Raw genomic sequence first — 19423 nt, 5'->3', positions numbered from 1 at the left:
GAATCTCCGCTCCGTACCGGGAATGTTCCTGCATCCCTGATGCTGGACGGAGAACAGATCAGAAAACATTTTATAAACTTTAATAGCCAGATTTAGAAATACACACAAGTAGAAATGAATAAAAAGAATAAATACGAACATTTTAAGAACAAGTTTCCTCTTATATTTAAGGCAACGGAGTCCGAAGTTTGAGGAAACGGTCCGGTAGAGACACACCTGACAACTTTACTGATCACAGATGTAAGTGAGTAGAAACTATATAGTTTTGAGGCACTGTCACTACAGAAAACACAAGAAACAGACATTGCAAAGGCTCCCAACTGTGGATGTTCTCCTTCATTTTGCTCACGTTTGTGACTGAATCTAAACCCAATTGGGGTCCATTTATGTTTATCTGAATCTAAAAAGTTCTAAAGATAATAAGTCCAAACATCTCCCGGTCCATCAGGAGTCTATGTGGTGCAGAGGCTCTTTCGAGTGATCGTTGTACATAAAAGTCTCCTCGATCTTGAAGTTTGGAGGCAGCTGGTCCTTGTGGAGCTCCATGTGCGAGGACACCAGCTTCACGGTGGAGAAGAACAGGCTGCACACGGTGCAGCGGTACATGAGGGCGCCGGCGTGCGTCTTCAGGTGGCAGATCATGGTGGAGCGGCCCCTGAAGAAGCGCAGGCACACCTTGCACTGGTAGGGTTTCTCTCCGGTGTGGATTCGGAGGTGGTAGGTGAACTCCCCCGAGTGAGCGAAGCGCTTGCCGCAGAACCGGCACCTGTACCACTTCCCCCGCGCCCCGCCACCTTCCTGCACGGACGTCCCGTTGGTGAGAACCCCAGAGGGACCCTGAGGGAACTTTTCAGTCAAGTTGAAACTCATTCCTGCACTGAAATCCAGGCTGACGACTTTACCGAGACCCCCCAGGGTCTGTGGGGGGCCGTCCGAGGGCTGGTCACTTTTACGTTTACCTAACAAGCTGTGACCCCCCAGGGAGTCCGGCGTGTGCAGAGTGAGGTGGTTCTGTAAGGCCGAGGGGGAGCGGAACGTCTGCGGGCACAGGAAGCAGTGCACCTCCTCCACCTCCCCTGCAGCTCCGCCTCCGCCAGCCCGCTCCTTCGCGGCGGCCTCCTCTGCGTGCTCGCTCATGTGCCTGTCCAGCAGGGGGCGCTCCACGAAGCAGAGGGCGCAGTGCGGGCAGAAGAAGACGGGCAGGGAGGCGTGGGAGAGGCAGTGCCACAGCAGGGCGCACAGGGACAGCTGGGGGGCGTGGCAGACTCCGCAGGTGAGGCTCTGGGGGCAGACGTGGCTCAGGATGTGCTCTCTGACAACCTGCAGGGGTCGGGACATGACAACGATTTAGAAACCACAACATTTACACTTTTAATCTCACCTGAATGTGCTTTGTTCCAAAACTGTTATTTTAAAATAACAATAAAGACACTGTTTTATCATAATCTTTAAAAATGATTGAGTCCAGCAATCAATTAGTCGGCTAATCCACGACTAATCCACTATTAAAATAGTCGACTACTAATTTAATAGTTGATTAGTTGTTACTTTATATCACGTGGATTTGGAGTTTAGTAAAGTTGAAAGTTATAACGGCATTATGCTAGCTTTAGGCTAAATCGGAGTTTAGCTAATATTTCAGCTTCATGCTAGCTGTTTTGGCTAACTTAGGCTTTTTTTCTGTTTTTAGGCTAATTTTCCCATTTAACTAATATTTTAGCTGGCTATCAGCTTCTGCGTTTTCAGCTATTAGCTTTACTCATTTTAGCAATCAATTTCAGCATTTTCAGCTATCAGCACTAGCATCTTCAGCGGCCCAATTCAGCCTTCAGCATTCACACTAGCATTATCGCAGGAAATGCTATATATCTAGTTTTTGGTTAGTTTAAAGCTAAGATGTGTGCTTTACATCGAGTTTCTAGGTTTTGTCCGTGTGCATTCACACTGTATTGAACTGCGCCAAGATTCCCTTGCAAGTAAAGAAATAAATGCATCGACCTCGAACTGGGGCATCCAAACTTTTTTATTAGGAGGATCAAGTCAAATGAGGTGAATATTTTGGATTGTTTTAATCATGAAATGGAAATATGAAGTATTTCAATGTCTTTATTGTTTTAAAATATAATATTAATTTAGCTTGGCCAAAGTTTTATTGACTTTCATATTTGAAGTCTGGAAGAAAAGAAACCTCCTAGAATCTTAAACAATTTCAGTTCAATTTGAAACACAAAAAATGTTGAAAAATAAAATAAAAATACCAAGTTAGGTTTTGAATTTAAACAACAGTAAAATTATTCACAAATACTAAATATTAGGAGTCATAAGTGCTTATATTTATACATTTCTAAACCCTCAAAGTGTGACATCTGCGTGACTTTAGGAGAAAGTCTGCAGCTAAAAGGCTGCGACTCTGTGAGTTTGAACGATTCTTGATCGTTAAGACGAATTTCTTCTTTACATGAGTGGAGCAGCTTTTGTCCCAATGAAACGAATAAAGTGGAAAGTTTGAAGATAATTTCTAAGAGTATGTGGAAATATCAACATCTAACTTATATAATCCAGTCCTCGCCCTCTATAAACGCACCACTCTGTTAACATCATTTACCACATTTTCAGACATATTGAGTTGCTTAGCGCTGCTGCCATCTTCTGGTAAAACATAAATTAGCTCTTAATCAACACATATTTTAAGCGCCTGCCATCATGTTTATTTAATTTTTTTTTAAACCCTGAGCTACACTTTAAACGTGCCTGATCTCCAGACATCAGACACTAAAATGCACATTTATTGTTGCCCTTTCAATAAATCAAACTATTCCCTCAAAACATAAATAAAACATAAATAAAACATAATTATTAACAATTGCATTTTTTGAAAAAATAAACATGAGGGAGTCCTAATAACAGAGGAAAAATGGGGGGAAATTGGTTGTTAGCAAAAGAAACTGCACTAAAAAAAATTAATATCCGTGTTTGGTCTTATATATTATATTATAACCATTTTTGTTAATTTAGACTCTGATCACAATTAAAAAACCTAATAAATTTAAGAAATTATCAAAGGACTTTATCTAAAACATAAATCAGAGTGGTGGTGAATTGAAAAAAATGTATTTAAAAAACTATCACAAATTTGTTTTTGTTTTACCTTTTTTGATGAACTTGCATTTGTTTAATTAAGAAAGATATTCTGGAAAGTTCTCATTAAACACCTTTTAGCGAAATAGTTTTTTGTTGTATTGAAAAAAACAATATTTTTTCTACCTTTAAAAAATACAAATCATAAATAAATGTTTATGTTTTTTTAAATATTTTTCATTTTGTGCAACAAGAACTGAACAAAAGGAAACAAAATCATGAAAGCAGAAATTTAAAAACAGATTTAAAAACAGAAAAAAAATTCTTTAAACATTTGAAATGCACTGACCTCAAAGTCCTTGCTGAGGGTTTTGCAGCAGACGCCACACTTCAGCTCTGCGCCGGGGTCCTGGCTGCTGCTGAGCGCCCCCTGTGGTAAGCTGTAACTGCAGGCGGAGTGGTTGCGGTGACGCAACAGTTTGTTGAGGCTACAGAACTGCAGGCGGCACATGTCGCAGGTGAAGAGCTGTACCCCCACGTGCGAGAGACAGTGGAGGATGCCGGCAGCGCCATCTGAAAACGAGGCGCCGCACAGCTTGCAGAGCCCCAGCTCGGTCAGGTGGGTCTCACAGTGGCTCCTGATGGCAGCGGGGTCTGCAGGGAGGGGTGCTCCACAGGCCTTACATGACAGAGGGCTCCCCTCCACCTGCAGGAGAAAAGAACGTTATTCCTCCAGTGTGGTGCCACTGTAGTTTTACTGCTGACAAACACAGAAATCACCTGATTGCTTGTAGCCCCTCCTCCTCTTGTGTCGCCGTTTTCCACAAACACAAGGTCATCTTCATCCTCCTCCTCCAGGTAGTTCTCATCGTCACTGAGCTCGATGATCTCACCTGCCAACTGGCTCCACTGCTCCTCCTCTGGACCTCGAAGAGGATCCGTCTGCTCCACAGGTCCCCCCATTTCCCCGTCATCAAACATCAGTCCGCCATCTCTCTGTATGTCCATCACGCCGCCCTCCACCGATCCAACAAGAAGGCTGCCCTCCTGCTCTTCTGTGGACGACGTCGGGGGGCAGGCTTCCATTCCCAGCTGACCCGAGGAGTCAGGGAGGGAGCAGGAGTCACACGCGGCGGGATTGATGTTCTGAGAGTCGCTCACAGTCACAGAAATCACTTCAGTGTTTTGGTCTCCTTCTGTACATGTTTCTGTCCCCCCATCCTCCAGGATTTGCTCAGTTTTCAGATGAAGCACCGGCTCAGGGGGCAGAGCGCCATCAGCCTGACAAGAAAGGTTGTCAGTGGATAAAAGATGACCACCATGTATTGGATGATCCAGCTGCCCGTAGCCTATATGGGATTGGACATCTTCTGCTTTGACTTCCAGAGTAAGAGCATCAGTCTGAGCTTCTGGCCTGCTGGTCCTGGAATGGAAGAGAGGTGAAGGAGCGGCAGCAGGAGCTGCAGCAGTACACGGCCCCGCTGGTGAAGACAAGGAGGAGCAAGAGGCAACAGAGGAACATACAGATGAAACAGAGGCTGCACTGACAGCTGTGGATGCAGGAGCGCCCATGCAGGAGTCTAGGGGGACCTCTCCAGAACCGACTGCTCTGCACGCAGAAGACGCCTGCAGATCAGGGAAGGTAGCGTGACAAGCCCTCACCAGCTCACCAACGCCAAGCCTCTCAGCCAGTTCATACAGAACTCCTACATCGATCAGATCGATCAGGATCTGCCCAGTGTACACGAACATCAGCACTTTCTCAAAGTTAGCAGGAGAGACAAACTCTATAGAGAAGACAGCAGACGGCCCGGCAGCCCGGCTGAACAGGCTCTGGAAGTACGTCCCAGCACAGGCCAAAACCGCACGGTGGGCGGCGAAAGTTCGGTTTCCAACTTGCAGAAAGACATCGCAGTACTGGCGGGTCTGACGGCAGCGATTGAGCTCAGCGAGAACGCTGGCAGCATGGCCGGGACCCTGCAGAAGGATCCTCATCACTGCAGCTGCTACAACCCACCTGCAGACAGAGACACAAACTCCATAAAGAGAGGAAGAGCTCCTACAACCGCCCATGTTCAACACTCCAAATTATACAGGTGAAAACAGAAATTATTCAGATTTTGGTTTCTGGCTAACACCTTTAGCATTGACAGAAGACATGTCTAAACACCATCTCACTGTTCCTTTATAAATGAATTTGAACATTTGAAATGATATGTGCAGAAAAAGGAGCAAAAACATCATTCATGAGAGGCTAAAATCAGGAGTCATTTTAATCAAATTAGTAATATAATTGATGCCCATTAACAAAACCTAATGCTGGGTTAATTTCTAAAACAGGTTAGATTCAATATCTCCCACGGACTTAATAAATTAAGAGTTACATCGGTATTTAATTACATTTCAAGAACTAATTCCATAAAGTTAATGAGAAAACCCGTTACTCAAAGCTATTGCTTTAGTCCAGACACTCCACTAAACCAACCATTTCTCTTTGATATTTATTTATTTATTTTTTATCCCCTCGGTCCCATTTATCTCGTTACTAAGACTTACCCATCAGTCTTTGGGCATAAGGTGTGAAAAATCCTATTTTTCCTTTTGTTTACAGAGGAATTCTGGCGCTCCTTGATATTTGGTTAGCATGCTGTGGATGCGCCGTCGCATAGTGATGACGTATGTCAACAACAGAGTGACGTTGCCCCCTACAGCCTGGAGGCGTCGCTGCCGCAAAAATAAAATGAAGTAAAATAAAATAAAATAAAATAAAATAAAATAAAATAAAATAAAATAAAATAAAATAAAATAAAATAAAATAAAATAAAATAAAATAAAAACCTGTTGAGTTCCAATGAAAACTGGCGTTTTATCATATTCTTTTAAAATTTTCTTTCGATGGAGGACACATATAGAGAAAATTAAGAATAAAACTGCAATTTTAAGAAGGAAGATGGGAACTGAATGCTTACTACCTGTCAACAGTCCCACCCACAGCTTTAATTTTTGTGAGTTTTACGATTTAAATCATGAAATATTTTAATAATGACACATTTGGTGTTTCACTGTTAACTGTTATCTTGGCTAGATAAATAAAAATCAAATTTGTTAAATGAAAAACAAAAAAACTGTCATTCTTATTTATGACAAAAACAAAATTAATTTTATTTTTGTATAATCTACTGTATTAACACAGACAAATAATCTGATGGAATGATGAACACAAAGTGTTTGACTAAAATAAACAAATCTATAAGATCATGTTGGTGAAAGATGCTGAGGTTGGAGCTGCAGGAAAGTCCCCCAAAGGAGGAGCAAAGAGGAGCATCATGTAGTGAAGGAGGACACGAGTGTGGTTGGTAAGAACCAGGACGATGCAGAGAAGATTCTATATGACTACAATCTAGATATTAGTATTCATGTGTCCTTTAAAAGTATACATGAAAATGCTTTGTAACATTGTTTTAGCTGGAGTTTTTTTATCTTAAGTAACAAAAACAAAATGTCTTTGACATAACAGCTTCAAAAAGTAAATATTTTTGGTCTTTTAGACGATTTTGTTTTTTGTGTTGTATTAATTTATTAAGGAATTGTTTAAAGTGCTGTGGAAGAAAGGGTTATCTACGGTGGCCCTGAAGTCCAAATCACACCAACAAACCACTCAACGTAAAAACATTAAAGATTTTAACGACAATTACAAAAGTAAAACAAAGAATTAACATTAAATTAGAAATCAAAATGGAATGAAACAAAATAAAAAAAATTGGAGAACAAAAGTAATTTCCAGAAATTCATGCATTTCCTAAACCCCTTTGTCCCTTTCAGGGTCAGGGGGCTGATGGAGCCTAACCTGGACACCCTTTCATCATTCTCTAAATCGCTTTTTTTTTTGGACAATGGTGGGATGTTATCAATAAAAGACAGAAACACTGGTGTTAATGCTAATAAAAAAGTTTAATTTGATTCTGATGACCACTTCTTTTATTTCATGAAGGCTTCAGATGGAGTCAGGAGTAATTCTGACACCCGCACTGCTTCACTCTTCATATGTAAATCATGACCCATACAACAGTAATACAACTGTAAATGACACTGTCATGTAGACTCAGCAACAGAAAAAAAACAAACTTTTAGCACAGGTTACATATATCAGACCATCTGCTCACTGATTTATGATATGTAAGAAAACAACAAATTATAAAATACAATGAAAAACAAACTTTTTTCAAAGCTACCAGTAAGAAATCATTTACAAAATTGTTTTTTTTTTCCTTTTTTCTGTCACATAGTTACTTATGTAGTATCGGTACATTTACAGTAATATTAACCTTTACGTCTTTGACCTGTGATCAGAACATCGACTCCTTTCCTATTCCAAACTAGGTATTTTTTTATTAACTTTTCTCAGCCGCTTTGTGACTGAATAAGGTTTTTCACCGGCCAAGCTGAGGCGCTTACATGGAACACAAGTTGATATATTGTAGGTTTATGGTTAAATTTGTAAAAGGAAAACATTTGGTCCAGTCACAAGGAAAGCGTGCAGTCATTTCAACCTGTCGCTCTTCGTCGCTGCAGCTCGATTATTGCACTTCATCAGGAGGAAGTGAAACAAGCAGCAGAGTGCGCTAAAAATACAGAAGACCGCTACACTTTGAAATGAGGTCAACAACTACAGCATTTCTGCAACATGTTTGAGATAAACTCCGTGGATATTGCTTTGATGTTTGATATGTCGTTCAGTCATCACAAACAATATTTTCATTATGGTATGCAGCAGTCCTGGGATCCGTCTCCGCCTCTGCTTGAGCCCAGACTCCCTAAAGGTCTCTGAACTACAAGCGTCCTCCAGCCCTTGCAGATGCTCCTGCGGCGTCTTCGGCTACGACACGCGCTTCTTGGAGCTGGTTCGGCCCAGGCTGGCAGTACTGGAGCGGCGGGAGAGGATGGGAGTGGCGGCGGTGGTGGGGGAGGCCTCGTTGGAGCATCCGTGCTGGAGCAAAATATCAATGCAGCCTTTGCTCCCTGTTTTCCTGGCGATCATCATGGGCGTCTGGCCTTGGCTGTCTTTTGCTTTCACATCGATTCCGTACTGCAGGGGGGAAGGGACACGAACCAGATATTTAATACCATTTATAGATTGAATATCACCCCTCAGGGGGAGTCATTTGGTATAGAGTGTAGCTCTATATCAGTGGAGAAACTTAACATAATTTTAAAAAATTCTGGTATGTTTAAATAATTGAGAAAAAACACATTGTAAGCAGGTTTAAGAGGTCCAGTTCTCGAAAACAAGGACCAGAACCTGCACCACCGAGTCATGGACAGGCTCAGATGTAATTTGATCCCCTTCTCTAGATCTTAAATCTCGGGGATCCCTCTCCCCTCGTGGTGAGAGTCTTCTTGTATCTTGTAGCCAGAAAGGTGCAACAGCGTCAGATTGAACCATCTGTTGTTGTTTTTAAGCAGAATTAACAATTAAATAATACACAGTTTGAGGCAAATTTGGAATTTGTCACAATCTATACCAACAAGTCTATGGTTTGGTTTTGTTTGGTGCAGTGCGATTCGCGTGTTGCTCCTTTTTCTCACTCCCTTTCGGGGAGACCTCAGGATTCCAGGTGGATTGTCTGTTCTCCTGTTCCTGGCCGTGGACCACGCCTCTGGCAAATGAGGGACACAAATAGGAACATCTGCCGAGGTTTGAGGCAAGAAAACTCACCCAGACAAGAAGCTGGGTCATGACTACGTCTCCCAGCTGACAGGCAGCGTGGAGAGCCGTCCGAGGGAACGAAGACGATCCGGCCGGCTGAGTGTTGATCTGGTCCTTGGTGCTGTGGGCCAGAAGCAGCAGCAGCCTGAGCAGGTCTCTCTCAGTCACTGCAGTCAGCAGCAGCTCCGACATGCTGTCCTCCAGGCTCCCTGAGGGCGACGGAAGAGGCGGCACGAAAGCACGCTGCTCGTACTTAGCTCGAATCCAGGACTCTCGCTCCTCTCTGGTGGAATAAAAACAGTAACTTAAGAATGAGCTTTTGGGGATTTTTTAGTTTTATTTTAATAAATCTTCCAAAAAGTTAAATATATTTTCCTTTTGAATAGCTGGAAAAAAAAATCTGAGAGATTTTATGAAAAAATGTGTAATTCATTGATGTTAATGATCTGCAAGCAGTTTAGGGTACACGAAAACAGCTAAAACATTAACTCTTTATGGGAATAAAAATGACAGTCTGCAAAAAATATATTAAATTCTAATAAAAAATATATTTTTAACGGTAATGACTGGTATTGATCCCTTCCTGTTCATTCTTTGAACTAAAGCTATCCGGTCTCTGAATCTGCCTGATCTTGAACCCACCGTGTTGCGTTCGGTGTGGGTTTGATCCGGCCCAGCGTGCGGCTCTCCCACACGCTGTTGGCCATGTGGTTCCCGATGGCGGCCAGAACCTGCGTGAGCTCTCCGGGCCAGTCGTCCAGGTCCAGCGAGCGAACTCGAGACAGGTGAGTCCCCAGGTTCCGGTGGATCCCTGAGCACTCGATGCAGATCAGGGCGCCCAGGTTGAGACTCGCCCATGTTGGATCTGCAGGAAGAAGACGGGGGTCAGAGGTCACACTCAAAAAGGCCTTCTGGGTGAAGATAGAACAAACTAGCAGCACGTTTAGCGAGGTGCTGCTGTAACTCACTGGGTGCCTCACAGTCCACACACTGATTGTTGCCCTTGGCGTTTCGGATGGCCTGAAGCGCCACGGCTTCACTCTGACTGCTCCTCCGTGCCTGCACATACATGCACATACATGCACATACATGTCATTTATATTCCCATCTGTGCTTCCAGGTTTTGGAGAACATAACAGTCTCACTATAGTAGCACTCTCAGTAAATACTGCATGCTGGATTCTGAAAGTTATCAGCTGTTTCTGAGCGTCCGTCTCATTTTAGAGTTTAAATAGGCTTGTCCATTCACTGAATACATTTTAAACATAAGAAAAACAATGTAAAGATTCACACCAGAGAATTAACTAGACTGTGAAGTACAAAGACGCAGAACTAAATTTAGTGAAATGCTGCCCGATCACATCAGAAACGGTGAAAATCATACAGGATTTAAAAGAGTTTTAAAGCAAAAACAAACCAGTTTAAAATTATCCTTCATGTGTATTTTTAATAGATTTTTGCTTTTAAATGTTTTTTGACATAAATGTTTACATTTTGTGGTTGTGTCCACTCTGAGCTGTTGTATTTTGTGTGAGCTCCATGTCTCTCTCTTTATTTGTTATCGTTTGTTTGCATTGTTTGTATGTTTTTTTTCTCTTTACCTCCCTTCAAACAACACATGTAAATTAGCTTTATATATGGAATATTTAAGTTGTAGTTGTGGTAAAACATTTATTAATATAAAATAGATTAAATTATTATTATTATGATCATAGTAAATTGGGATAACACCAGTAAAAACACAGAGAAGCTTAAATGTTGGTGCAGTACAGTACGAAGGAGACTACATCTTTCTGCCTCATTTCTTTTGGATCATATTTTCATTTCTGAAAAACTTCACTCCAAATAGAACAAAATACTGTTCACAGAAAACATTTCATAGAAGGAACCTTTCATGATTTCCATTCTTTTGTTGGCGAACTTGCTTTTAGATTTCATAATTTTGCACAAAAGATACCATGATAAGATGTCTTTAAAACTTTTAATCTTTTCATTCTCGATCAGATGTGTTCGTCTCCATCAAGAGCTAATTTTTTTTCCTGGATTTGGACGATTACAGATGGAAAGTTCAATCCAATGTTACTCCATATCCAATAATTCCAGTTGATGAAATGATTCAGGACGGATCAGAAAATGGAATTTACTCACTTTTTTGTTTTTAACAAGACAGCAAAATGAAATCTGCTTATAATAAAATGAACACTGCAGAAAAAAATGCTAAATAACATTTGTCTCAAAGTACTTCATGATTACTCTGAGGAAAACAGTTAAAATAAAAAGTAAAAGTTTTCTCCAGATCAATGGATTAATGTTGGTGCAGAACTCAAAAGGAACATATGGTTTTATGTTCTTTTGATGAGAAGTTCCAAAAAGTGATCAATTAGGAAAAGGAGTAAAGAATGAATCCCTTAATTACTAGAATAATACTATTATTAGAATTAGAATAGAACATAATAGAACAGAGATCTTTCATGTCGATTTCTCAATGACAAAACCCAATAGGAGACACAAAGTTCAGCTTTAGACTGACTTACATATTCTATTTGTTATTGTTAATATGATTTTTTTTTCTTTGCATAAATAAAACAAAATGAAAATTACTATGAAATGTGATAATGTTTAGAACTTTTGACAGAAGTTCACACGACTTCCTTTCAAAGTAAAAGACACCTTCTGTACCACGTGTATTTATCTCAATGTAGCAAATGAAGTAACGAGTAGAGTGATGTCAGAAGTGATTTAAAACGAAAAATAATCAACTTCGGTAAACTACGAAGCTGCACTGTTTGATGGATTGCTGAAGCATTATGGGTACTGTAGTCAGGAACCTGGCTGAGTGACACATACGTACTGAGCTGTACGTTCTGCAGCGTATGTAGTCCGAAAAAATACTGTTTTTAAAATGAAAAAGCTTTTTATTTTCTTTAACCGGAGAGTCACATGTGGCTCCGGAGCCTCAGGTTGAGACCTATAGAAATCATGAAGACCTGGTGGTTCAAAAAATATCACAAACCAGATACAGCAAAGATCTGCAGACTTCCTGGAAGCCACAAAAATAACCGAAAATGGTAACCCATATTTGAACTATTAATTACATTTAGAGTAAAAGTGTTGCAACAGCCACTAATGATGCAACAAATCCATTTTTTTTAACAAACAGGCTAAATTTCACAATAGTATCTGACAAAATAAGAGGATAATAATCTGTTGGAGAAATGAAAATAATTTGAAGTAAAGGTGAGTGTCTGACCTTGTTTCTGCCGCTCTCACACGACTGCAGACTCGCCAGGATCTGGCTCTCGATAGCCGACACCCACGAGTCCCGGTCCTCCTGGCTCTGAGCATCAAAGTGCCATTGCTGTCCAGTAAATGAAACTATGATAAAGTCTGCGTTCTCCTCCTCTGCAAGAGATAACACACGAATCCACACTGAGATCTGCTCCTGCATTATCTAGATGAGTGTCAAACACAATGAGGGGACATTAAAAATGAAACAGCATGAAGGTTTTGACAGAAAGGGAAGCAGGAAATGCTGTCGTTTTCACAAATGACCAGCTCGTGCATGGAGTGCAGACGGGAAAGGCCACAGAAAATGAAAACAGCAGACGGGAGATGCAGACTGTCACCCTCGAGTATTACCTGTCTTATTAATGTTTCTCAAGCTACCAAAGCTCTTTAATTTCCACATTTTGCGTTTGGCTGCAGGGCGAGAGAGAAGCACAGGAAAGGAAGGAAGAGGAACAGAGATGTGAACAATAAGCTGTAAAGAGATCTTCAGAGACAGTTTCTCATTACTAGTCGCAGGAGAAAGAAAAGCTGCAAAAGAAAAGGTTGTTTCTGGAAAATAGAGGTGTGAATTAAGCTCTTTGAAAAACAGTTGAACTACAGTGCACTTGGGGTTTGGTTACCTTCGGCTTGCCCTGCAGCCACATCTCCCTTCTGATTCATGCTCTTCTTCCTCCTGTTTTTCTTCCTGTCACTCATTGGAGACGACTGGTTGGGGTCTTTTCCAGCAAAAGGACCAGCTGTCCCTTCTAGACCATCTGACACGCCGACAAAAAGAAAACATGAAAACGCTGCAGACACTCATGGAAGGCTGTCACGAGGGCCGTCTTTACCGATGCTCTGTGCTTTAGTGGACAGTGAGGAGGGGCAGCGCTGAAGTCCTCTCTCACCTCTTTGAGGAGACAAAGCACCAGAGTGGTCATCGACCACGGACAGAGTGGGTGGACACAACTGAGGAACTGTTGACCAGAGGAGGAGAATTTAAATGGACTTGATGTGAATGAAGGCATCATTTCACAAACAATCAGTTTCAGAGTCTCCCTTTCACATTTACTTTACGATGAGGAACACTTTGACTGATGTGTGCAGTATGATACTGTAACCCTTTAACATCTGAGGTGTCACCGGTGACACTTAAACACCAAATCTTAAACGTACTGTAAATATTCAACCGTTAACATGACAATTCCAGCAGATTCTGAAGGAGAAAAAACGATTTTCTCCTTCAGAATCTACCTCACAACCCCAAGCTAACATGATCCGAGCAACAAAAATGGTGAGCAGTGTTGGAGTTATCCAGTTTTAAGCCAGATTCCAAGGAAAATGAAGACGAAGGCTACATGGATCTAGTTCAGGGGTGTCAAACATACGGCCTGCAATGCGCAATCCCGCCACTAGGGGAAGCAAAAGAAACACAAGACTGGCATGACAAGAGATCCAGAAATCAACAGCATATCTTTGCAAGCGCGTGCTACATCTGGATAAGATGCAGTTTAATTTAGTTACATTTTTCATGGATTTGCACATTTACATTTAGGCAAGGTGTTTAATTTTTATTTCCGTAGCCCCCTCTTGAGTTTACCATCTGTATTGGTTCGATGTCAGATGTGAAATATTCAGTCTGTATAAAATTGATTAAACCATTTTTTTTTTTGTAAATGCAATTTATTCGAAATCCATTAGCCTCTGTGAATGGTTTTTTTTTCCAACTGAGAAAAATAACAAAAACAAAGCTACAGATAACAAGTTGACCATAGGTTATTTTGCTATTATGGTACTGACCCAGCCCACTTGAAATCAGACGGGTTGAATGTGACCACTGCTCAAAAATTAGTTGGACACCCCTGGTCTAGTCACTTACAATCACTTACTATCCTTTTTTTAAAACGCTCTTTTTCCATCTGCCCCTGATTTACAATTTAAATATGAAAATGTCTATTCGCACATAGTTTTCAAAAACGTGCGGCGAGTGTTGAACTTTTTTCTTGGTTGCACGGATCCAGAGGAAGGTTTAAGGTTAGGATTAAACAAGCAAATGCTTCCTGAACGCGGCTGTTTCTGAGCGTGACAGCTAATGATACTTTAACTTTAAGGTTAACTTTAAATACGTGGGGCCCAAAACAAAATCCTACCTAAAATAATGCAGCAGCAACCTCATTCTTTAAATATAGACATATATTTTTAGGCTTAAAAAGGAAGTTCTATCTTTAAATATCTTAAGGTATGTCCTCCATTATCAGTAAAACTCCACAAGAACATGTAAAAAACACCAAAAACACATTTTCATTGGATTGGATCTTTAATACTACAGTCACAAATACACCTGGGATGGTGCAATGGGGAGGTATTGCCAGAATCTTCAACGACCGATTCTATTGAAAATAGTCGACGTGGTCATGAATGTAGACGGCGACAGTCAGGTGACCATCAGACGTGAAGAACGGCCCACGTTTTATATAGCGGTGATATAGGCGGCCACTCTTCAGAGACATTTACACATCGTCCAGTCAGAGCTACTGCCAGCCGGTGTTGTGCCAAGATATGCATCCCCTGCCAGAATTTATATCCCCTGTCAAGGCACGACTTCTAGAATGGTTTATTTGCTTCCAAACACATATTTTGTCCCAAAAAAGCGTAAAAAGACAGTGGATGTTTACGATCCAGTTCATTCTTTTGGGAGTTTATTGTCCACATAGTCAACGTAAAACAATGACAGGGGCACAGATTCTGGTAGGGTGGACAGAATTTGTGTCCCGCAATAATTTGCAGTAGAAATAACAACTATTTATTATTTGTCTGAAGTGAAATGCTTTCATAACAAAATAACTTTTCTTATCCTAAATTAGCCAAAGTTTTTTTTTATTTTGCACAAAAAGCTGTTATTGTTTCACGTAGAAAAAATGCAAATATATCATTAAACTTCCAACATCCACATTCTTTTTACGCTTTTTGTGACAAAATATGAGTGTTACAAAACAAATCATACATATCTTGATACGATGCCGGCGATCTGGTCATCTTATTTTGTAATGGCGTCATCAATGAATGTCACTGGACCGCCTGGCAACCTCAAAATGTGCCACTGACCGACGTTGATTTTTAGAGAAAAATTGTCCCGTTATTGTAAAATTTTAACTTTTACCAAAAACCTTGGTGGCGTGTAAAAATGTGACTTCCACCACCCAATTAGAAATACTGCCGGGCGACCGCCTACTGAGTTTGTTGAAGAACTTGCTTTTAGGTCACCATGCAGTGACATTTTGGGATACGTGAACGTAGTCAAAGCAACTATTATTTTACAAACCAATTTTCCTCCAAATGCTATTCATAGTGTAGTTGTAGTGGGGTCGTTCCTGAAATATCGTGCATGTAAATGTGGACACTGATGAGCGCTTCATGCGGAGCAGCAGAAATACCTGTGCTGCTGCTGTCAGCTGCTGTCAGCTCCTTGCTCAGCCCGTTAACTCCAGGCACAGCGCCTGCAGGGACAGGTGAGGGCCCTGCAGGTGCGACCGCTCTCGGAGGACGTTTCCCAGGAACCTTCACTGTCACACGCAGCAAGTCAATTTCTTTTCCGTGAGTATTCTGGGTATAGTCCTGGAAATGGCAGAAAATATGTTTACGGCAGACATTTCTACAGGTATCACTCTCTTTTGTTTTCAAAGTAGAGATTGAGCGGGTGTATTAATAGTGTGCTACAGTAATGTAACCAGGATATTTAGTTAGGAACAGACTTAGCTATATAGGTACTCGTGCATTAGCATCCCACAAAGGACATTAGCATCCTGCTGCTGCATGCAACTGCTAGTTTTTGTTTACTCTGCTATTATTATTGCGGCAACACAATGCAAAAACAATCTTTAGGGAAGATCCTAACCATAACCATAAGCAGCAAAGTGTAAAACACTAATGCACTTCAGCGGGAAGCTAATGCACAAGCACCGCTAACTCTTCATCTTTATAGAAAACTGTTCTTAGGATCCTTTTCAGGTTGTGTTGACAGTCCATGAGTTACTAATGTCTTATGAGTCATTTCATAATTCTGCAGTTGGTTAACCCTTTAACACTGGAGCTCCATTGTTTATGTTCTTTGATTGACTGTATTTTTCACACGATCAACGTGATTCCAGCAGATTCTGAAGGAGAAAAGCGGTGCGAGCCGCACCGCTTTTCTCCTTCAGAATCTGCTGGAATCACGTTGATCGTGTGAACGGTTGAAAAGTTACAATAAGTTAAAGATCTTGTGTCACTGGCGATGCCTCAGGTGTTAAAGTTTTAAAGTATATACACAAAAAGAGCTGTTTCTCTTCCTTTTTTTGGAGATTGGTGCATTATCTTGATCTGTCAGAGCTGGAAATCAGCCCTCAGGTTGTGTTCTAGTTTAGATCTTTAACTTTGAACGTTAAAGTTTTGACTCCTTGAACTTATCAAAACGGGGTACTTTGTCTAAAATTAATTTTTGAGGACAACAAAAAAGAAAGTATTAAGAGAATGAGGCTGTGAATAAGTATTGAATCAGAGTAGGAGGAAATGGGTGGAGGCGACTTATATCACGTAAATGGAATTAAGTCGACAGTAGCAAAAGATTGCTGTCAAGAAAGAATCGCAATCTTTAGATTGGAACACATGGGGAAGCAGTAAAGAAGTGGATTTTGATATAAAATTTTTTTTTTTTAGCAGATTTGGTGCCGATACTCAGTTTGAGGAATTTAAAAGTCAACCAGGATCTGACCAAACGGGAGAAGGTTAATGATAAAAAGAAGAGGACATAAGACAGAGCCTTGAGGGACACCTGATGTGATGGAGGAGAACTGAGACCAGAAGAATTTGAACTAAATGAATTAAATAAAACTAATTTCTTTGCAATTTTGTCCTCCATCAACCACCTTCTATAAAAAAGGTCATATTAACAGTCCAAATACTTTATCCTAAAATCTTTCTTTCAAAAAAATAACTAATTTTTTGGCTTGGAATGTAAAACACTTTCAGTGTAGATTTGGTGCCAGCACTAAATGAGTTCACTGTCATTGTTATTCAGCTTGAGGAATTTACAAGTAGACCAGGATCTGATAAAAAGAAGAGGACATAAGACAGAGCCTTGAGGGACACCTGGTGTGAAGGAGGAGAACTGAGACCAGAAGAATTTGAACTGAATGAATTAAATAAAACCAATTAGGTTTCTATTCTTTCCACTTTGGTCCTCCATCAATCACCTTCTATTAAAAAAAAAAGATTATATAAACAGTGCTGTATCCTAAAATATTTTTTTAATAACTCAACTATTATTTGATGACTCACTATAAACTTCTGATTTTGGCTTAGAATGTAAAACACTTTCAATGAAAAGTACATTTGAAGGAATAAATGATGAGTTTCTGAAGTGACTCTGCTGTTCTCATGTTCACATGCTGTGTTTCAGGAGAAAGAAAGCTTTGATCCACCTGAGGGTGGAGCTGAGAGGCTGGCTTGACTCCAAAAACCAGCTGCTGCAAACGTGATTACATCACATTGTAAGCTGGGATGCATTCCGATTTAGTGTTTTGTATTAGTAATGCCATACCTTGTATTTATACATCAAAAACATAAAAAGAAATAGCGTAAACCTTAAAGAAATTCATGTTTTCCATCTTGAACGGCATTTTTGCCGTGTCAGTTATAATTGATTTAGATTAAAAACTCATCTGCTGTTCATAGAGGCGTAATATTGAAAATGTTTATTTTAGTCTTGCCAAGCTTCTTAAGATTTCAGCCAGAGACAACAAATCAGAATGCCTCCTTTGAGATGGTGTTTAATTTGGAGATCTGCAGATAATGTCCCCCCGCTGAACACTATCTTTCCGGCTTGCTGATGCTTTGCTGGGTTTTACGGCTGTATCGATCGGCGTGGGCTGTTCTCTTACATTGGAGCTGGAGTGATAGGACAGCGTGCCGTTGTTGGACAGGGTAACGTATTTCTTCTTCCACTCTTTATTCAGAGAGCTACCACTTCTCTTCCAGAGGATGCCCTGTTGAAGACAAGGAGGGTTCAGCGCACAACGATCTGACTAAATTTAGAGGGAACAGTTTTGCTTCAAAGTGCTGCAGCGTATCAAAGCGTGAGACCAGAATGGCAAAAACACTTTTATAAATAGAACAATTCAGAGGGAGGAGAAAAAGTTGCCTCTTATATAATAAGACAGCTTCTTTCTGAAGACTGAAGCAGATTTACACCCGTTTTACACAAAAGAGACACAAACCTGTTTGATTGGAACACCTCGCGCACTGCTCTGGTCCCCTTTAGCATCACCCGTTTTTTTATCCGGGTCTCCTTTCTGAAACATACAGCAGAACCGTGTTTACAGACATCCTACAGGAAGACTGGGCTGAACGGATGAGATGTGAGTGGAATGAGGGGAGGCTAAAAGGTGTGAGACACCAACAGCTGTCGGCGACTGACCTTAAAGAGGGACGGCCTTCTAGGGATGCCTCTCAGCGAACGAGAGTTGACACTACCTCCACCGTCTACCTGAGAGACCCGCAGCTCCCTGTGACTCACCACGGGGGTGGAGGGGAGGGAGCAGGCGTAGCCACTGCCGAGGCCATTACTGGCCTGAGAGGAGCAGGAGGAGGTGACCATGCGGGTGGGGGAATGGGAATGGAGGCGAGAGGGAGGAAATGCAGAGTGAGGATGAGTTGAAAAATGAAACAGACTCTCTAGAAGTGAGTGAGCATAAGATATTCATGATGATACATGAGGATGATTTGAAGGATTTTTTTTAATGAAGTGCAAAACGGCAAATCAAATTTTTATGACTTTTTTTCCGTTTTTTGAATTGGTACATTACATACATGCATACATTGAATTGAGTTTTTTTTTTTAAACAATCACGTGGATGGTTAGACCAGAGACTTCTCATAGGAACAGTGCCCAAACCATCATAGTGACTTTGTATTTTGGTTATAATCCATTCTGGGGATATATTTTCTTTGCATTAGCTTCGGATATAGAGAAAAATCCGATTCATGAGACCATGTCACCTTGATTTCTAGTGGTCTGATACTGAAAATGTAAGGAGTTGGAATTAGAGCTAGTCTGACACTATACAATCTAAAACTGAGCATCTGCTGTTTACTGTGTTCAAATACCTTTCTGCATTCTGATACCTTGCTGTGTACCAATACTTTACTGTGTTCTGATACCTTTCTGTGTTTCGATACCTTTCTGTGTTCTAATACTTTACTGTGTTCCAATATTTTTCTGTGTTATGATACCGTACTGAGTTCCGATCCTTTACTGTGTACCAATACTTTACTGTGTTCCGATACCTTTCTGTGTTCCGATACCTTTCTGTGTTTCAATATCTGTGTTCCGAT

The 19423-nt window shown here is 40.8% G+C and overlaps 2 protein-coding genes across 7 annotated transcripts in view; both read right to left on the bottom strand.

Annotated features, from left to right (window-relative positions):
• Positions 1-64: 64 nt before the first annotated feature.
• Positions 65-5803, bottom strand: LOC112158600 (zinc finger and BTB domain-containing protein 39). The gene is made up of 4 exons (XM_024292022.2): positions 5635-5803; positions 3859-5095; positions 3428-3784; positions 65-1320 (listed from the first exon to the last, which is right to left on the bottom strand). The coding sequence occupies exons 2-4, from the start codon at positions 5071-5073 to the stop codon at positions 445-447; spliced, it is 2448 nt and encodes an 815-aa protein (XP_024147790.1). The 5' UTR covers positions 5074-5095; positions 5635-5803; the 3' UTR covers positions 65-444.
• Positions 5804-7010: 1207 nt separating this feature from the next.
• agap2 (ArfGAP with GTPase domain, ankyrin repeat and PH domain 2) overlaps positions 7011-19423 on the bottom strand; it is a 31631-nt gene continuing 19218 nt past the window's right edge. For 2 of the 6 annotated variants that reach the window (XM_024293565.2, XM_024293561.2), the window contains exons 8-19: positions 18507-18659; positions 18307-18381; positions 17971-18075; positions 15487-15667; positions 12904-13029; positions 12694-12828; positions 12425-12484; positions 12036-12187; positions 9754-9844; positions 9428-9650; positions 8795-9068; positions 7011-8164 (exon numbers count right to left, since the gene is read on the bottom strand). In XM_024293565.2, the coding sequence (XP_024149333.1) occupies positions 7955-8164; positions 8795-9068; positions 9428-9650; positions 9754-9844; positions 12036-12187; positions 12425-12484; positions 12694-12828; positions 12904-13029; positions 15487-15667; positions 17971-18075; positions 18307-18381; positions 18507-18659 (1785 nt within the window). In that variant the 3' untranslated portion in view covers positions 7011-7954. Of the gene's footprint in view, positions 8165-8794; positions 9069-9427; positions 9651-9753; positions 9845-12035; positions 12188-12424; positions 12485-12693; positions 12829-12903; positions 13034-15486; positions 15668-17970; positions 18076-18306; positions 18382-18506; positions 18660-19423 lie in introns of all 6 variants that reach the window. The other 4 variants (XM_024293566.2, XM_024293563.2, XM_024293562.2 and 1 more) reach the window with 3 other exon arrangements.

This window comes from Oryzias melastigma, linkage group LG7 (genome assembly GCF_002922805.2).
Source record: "Oryzias melastigma strain HK-1 linkage group LG7, ASM292280v2, whole genome shotgun sequence".
NCBI classification, from domain to species: Eukaryota; Metazoa; Chordata; class Actinopteri; order Beloniformes; family Adrianichthyidae; genus Oryzias; species Oryzias melastigma.
This window is presented reverse-complemented; position numbering and strand designations above follow the sequence as displayed.

Excerpts from the sequence above, each read along its gene's own strand:
- LOC112158600 (XM_024292022.2), bottom strand. The coding sequence starts at position 5,073 with ATGAGGATCCTTCTGCAGGGTCCCGGCCATGCTGCCAGCGTTCTCGCT. Across the intron at positions 3,785-3,858 it reads GAGGGGCTACAAGCAATCAG|GTGGAGGGGAGCCCTCTGTC; the intron begins GTGATTTCTGTG and ends TTTCTCCTGCAG. Across the intron at positions 1,321-3,427 it reads CCCTCAGCAAGGACTTTGAG|GTTGTCAGAGAGCACATCCT; the intron begins GTCAGTGCATTT and ends CGACCCCTGCAG.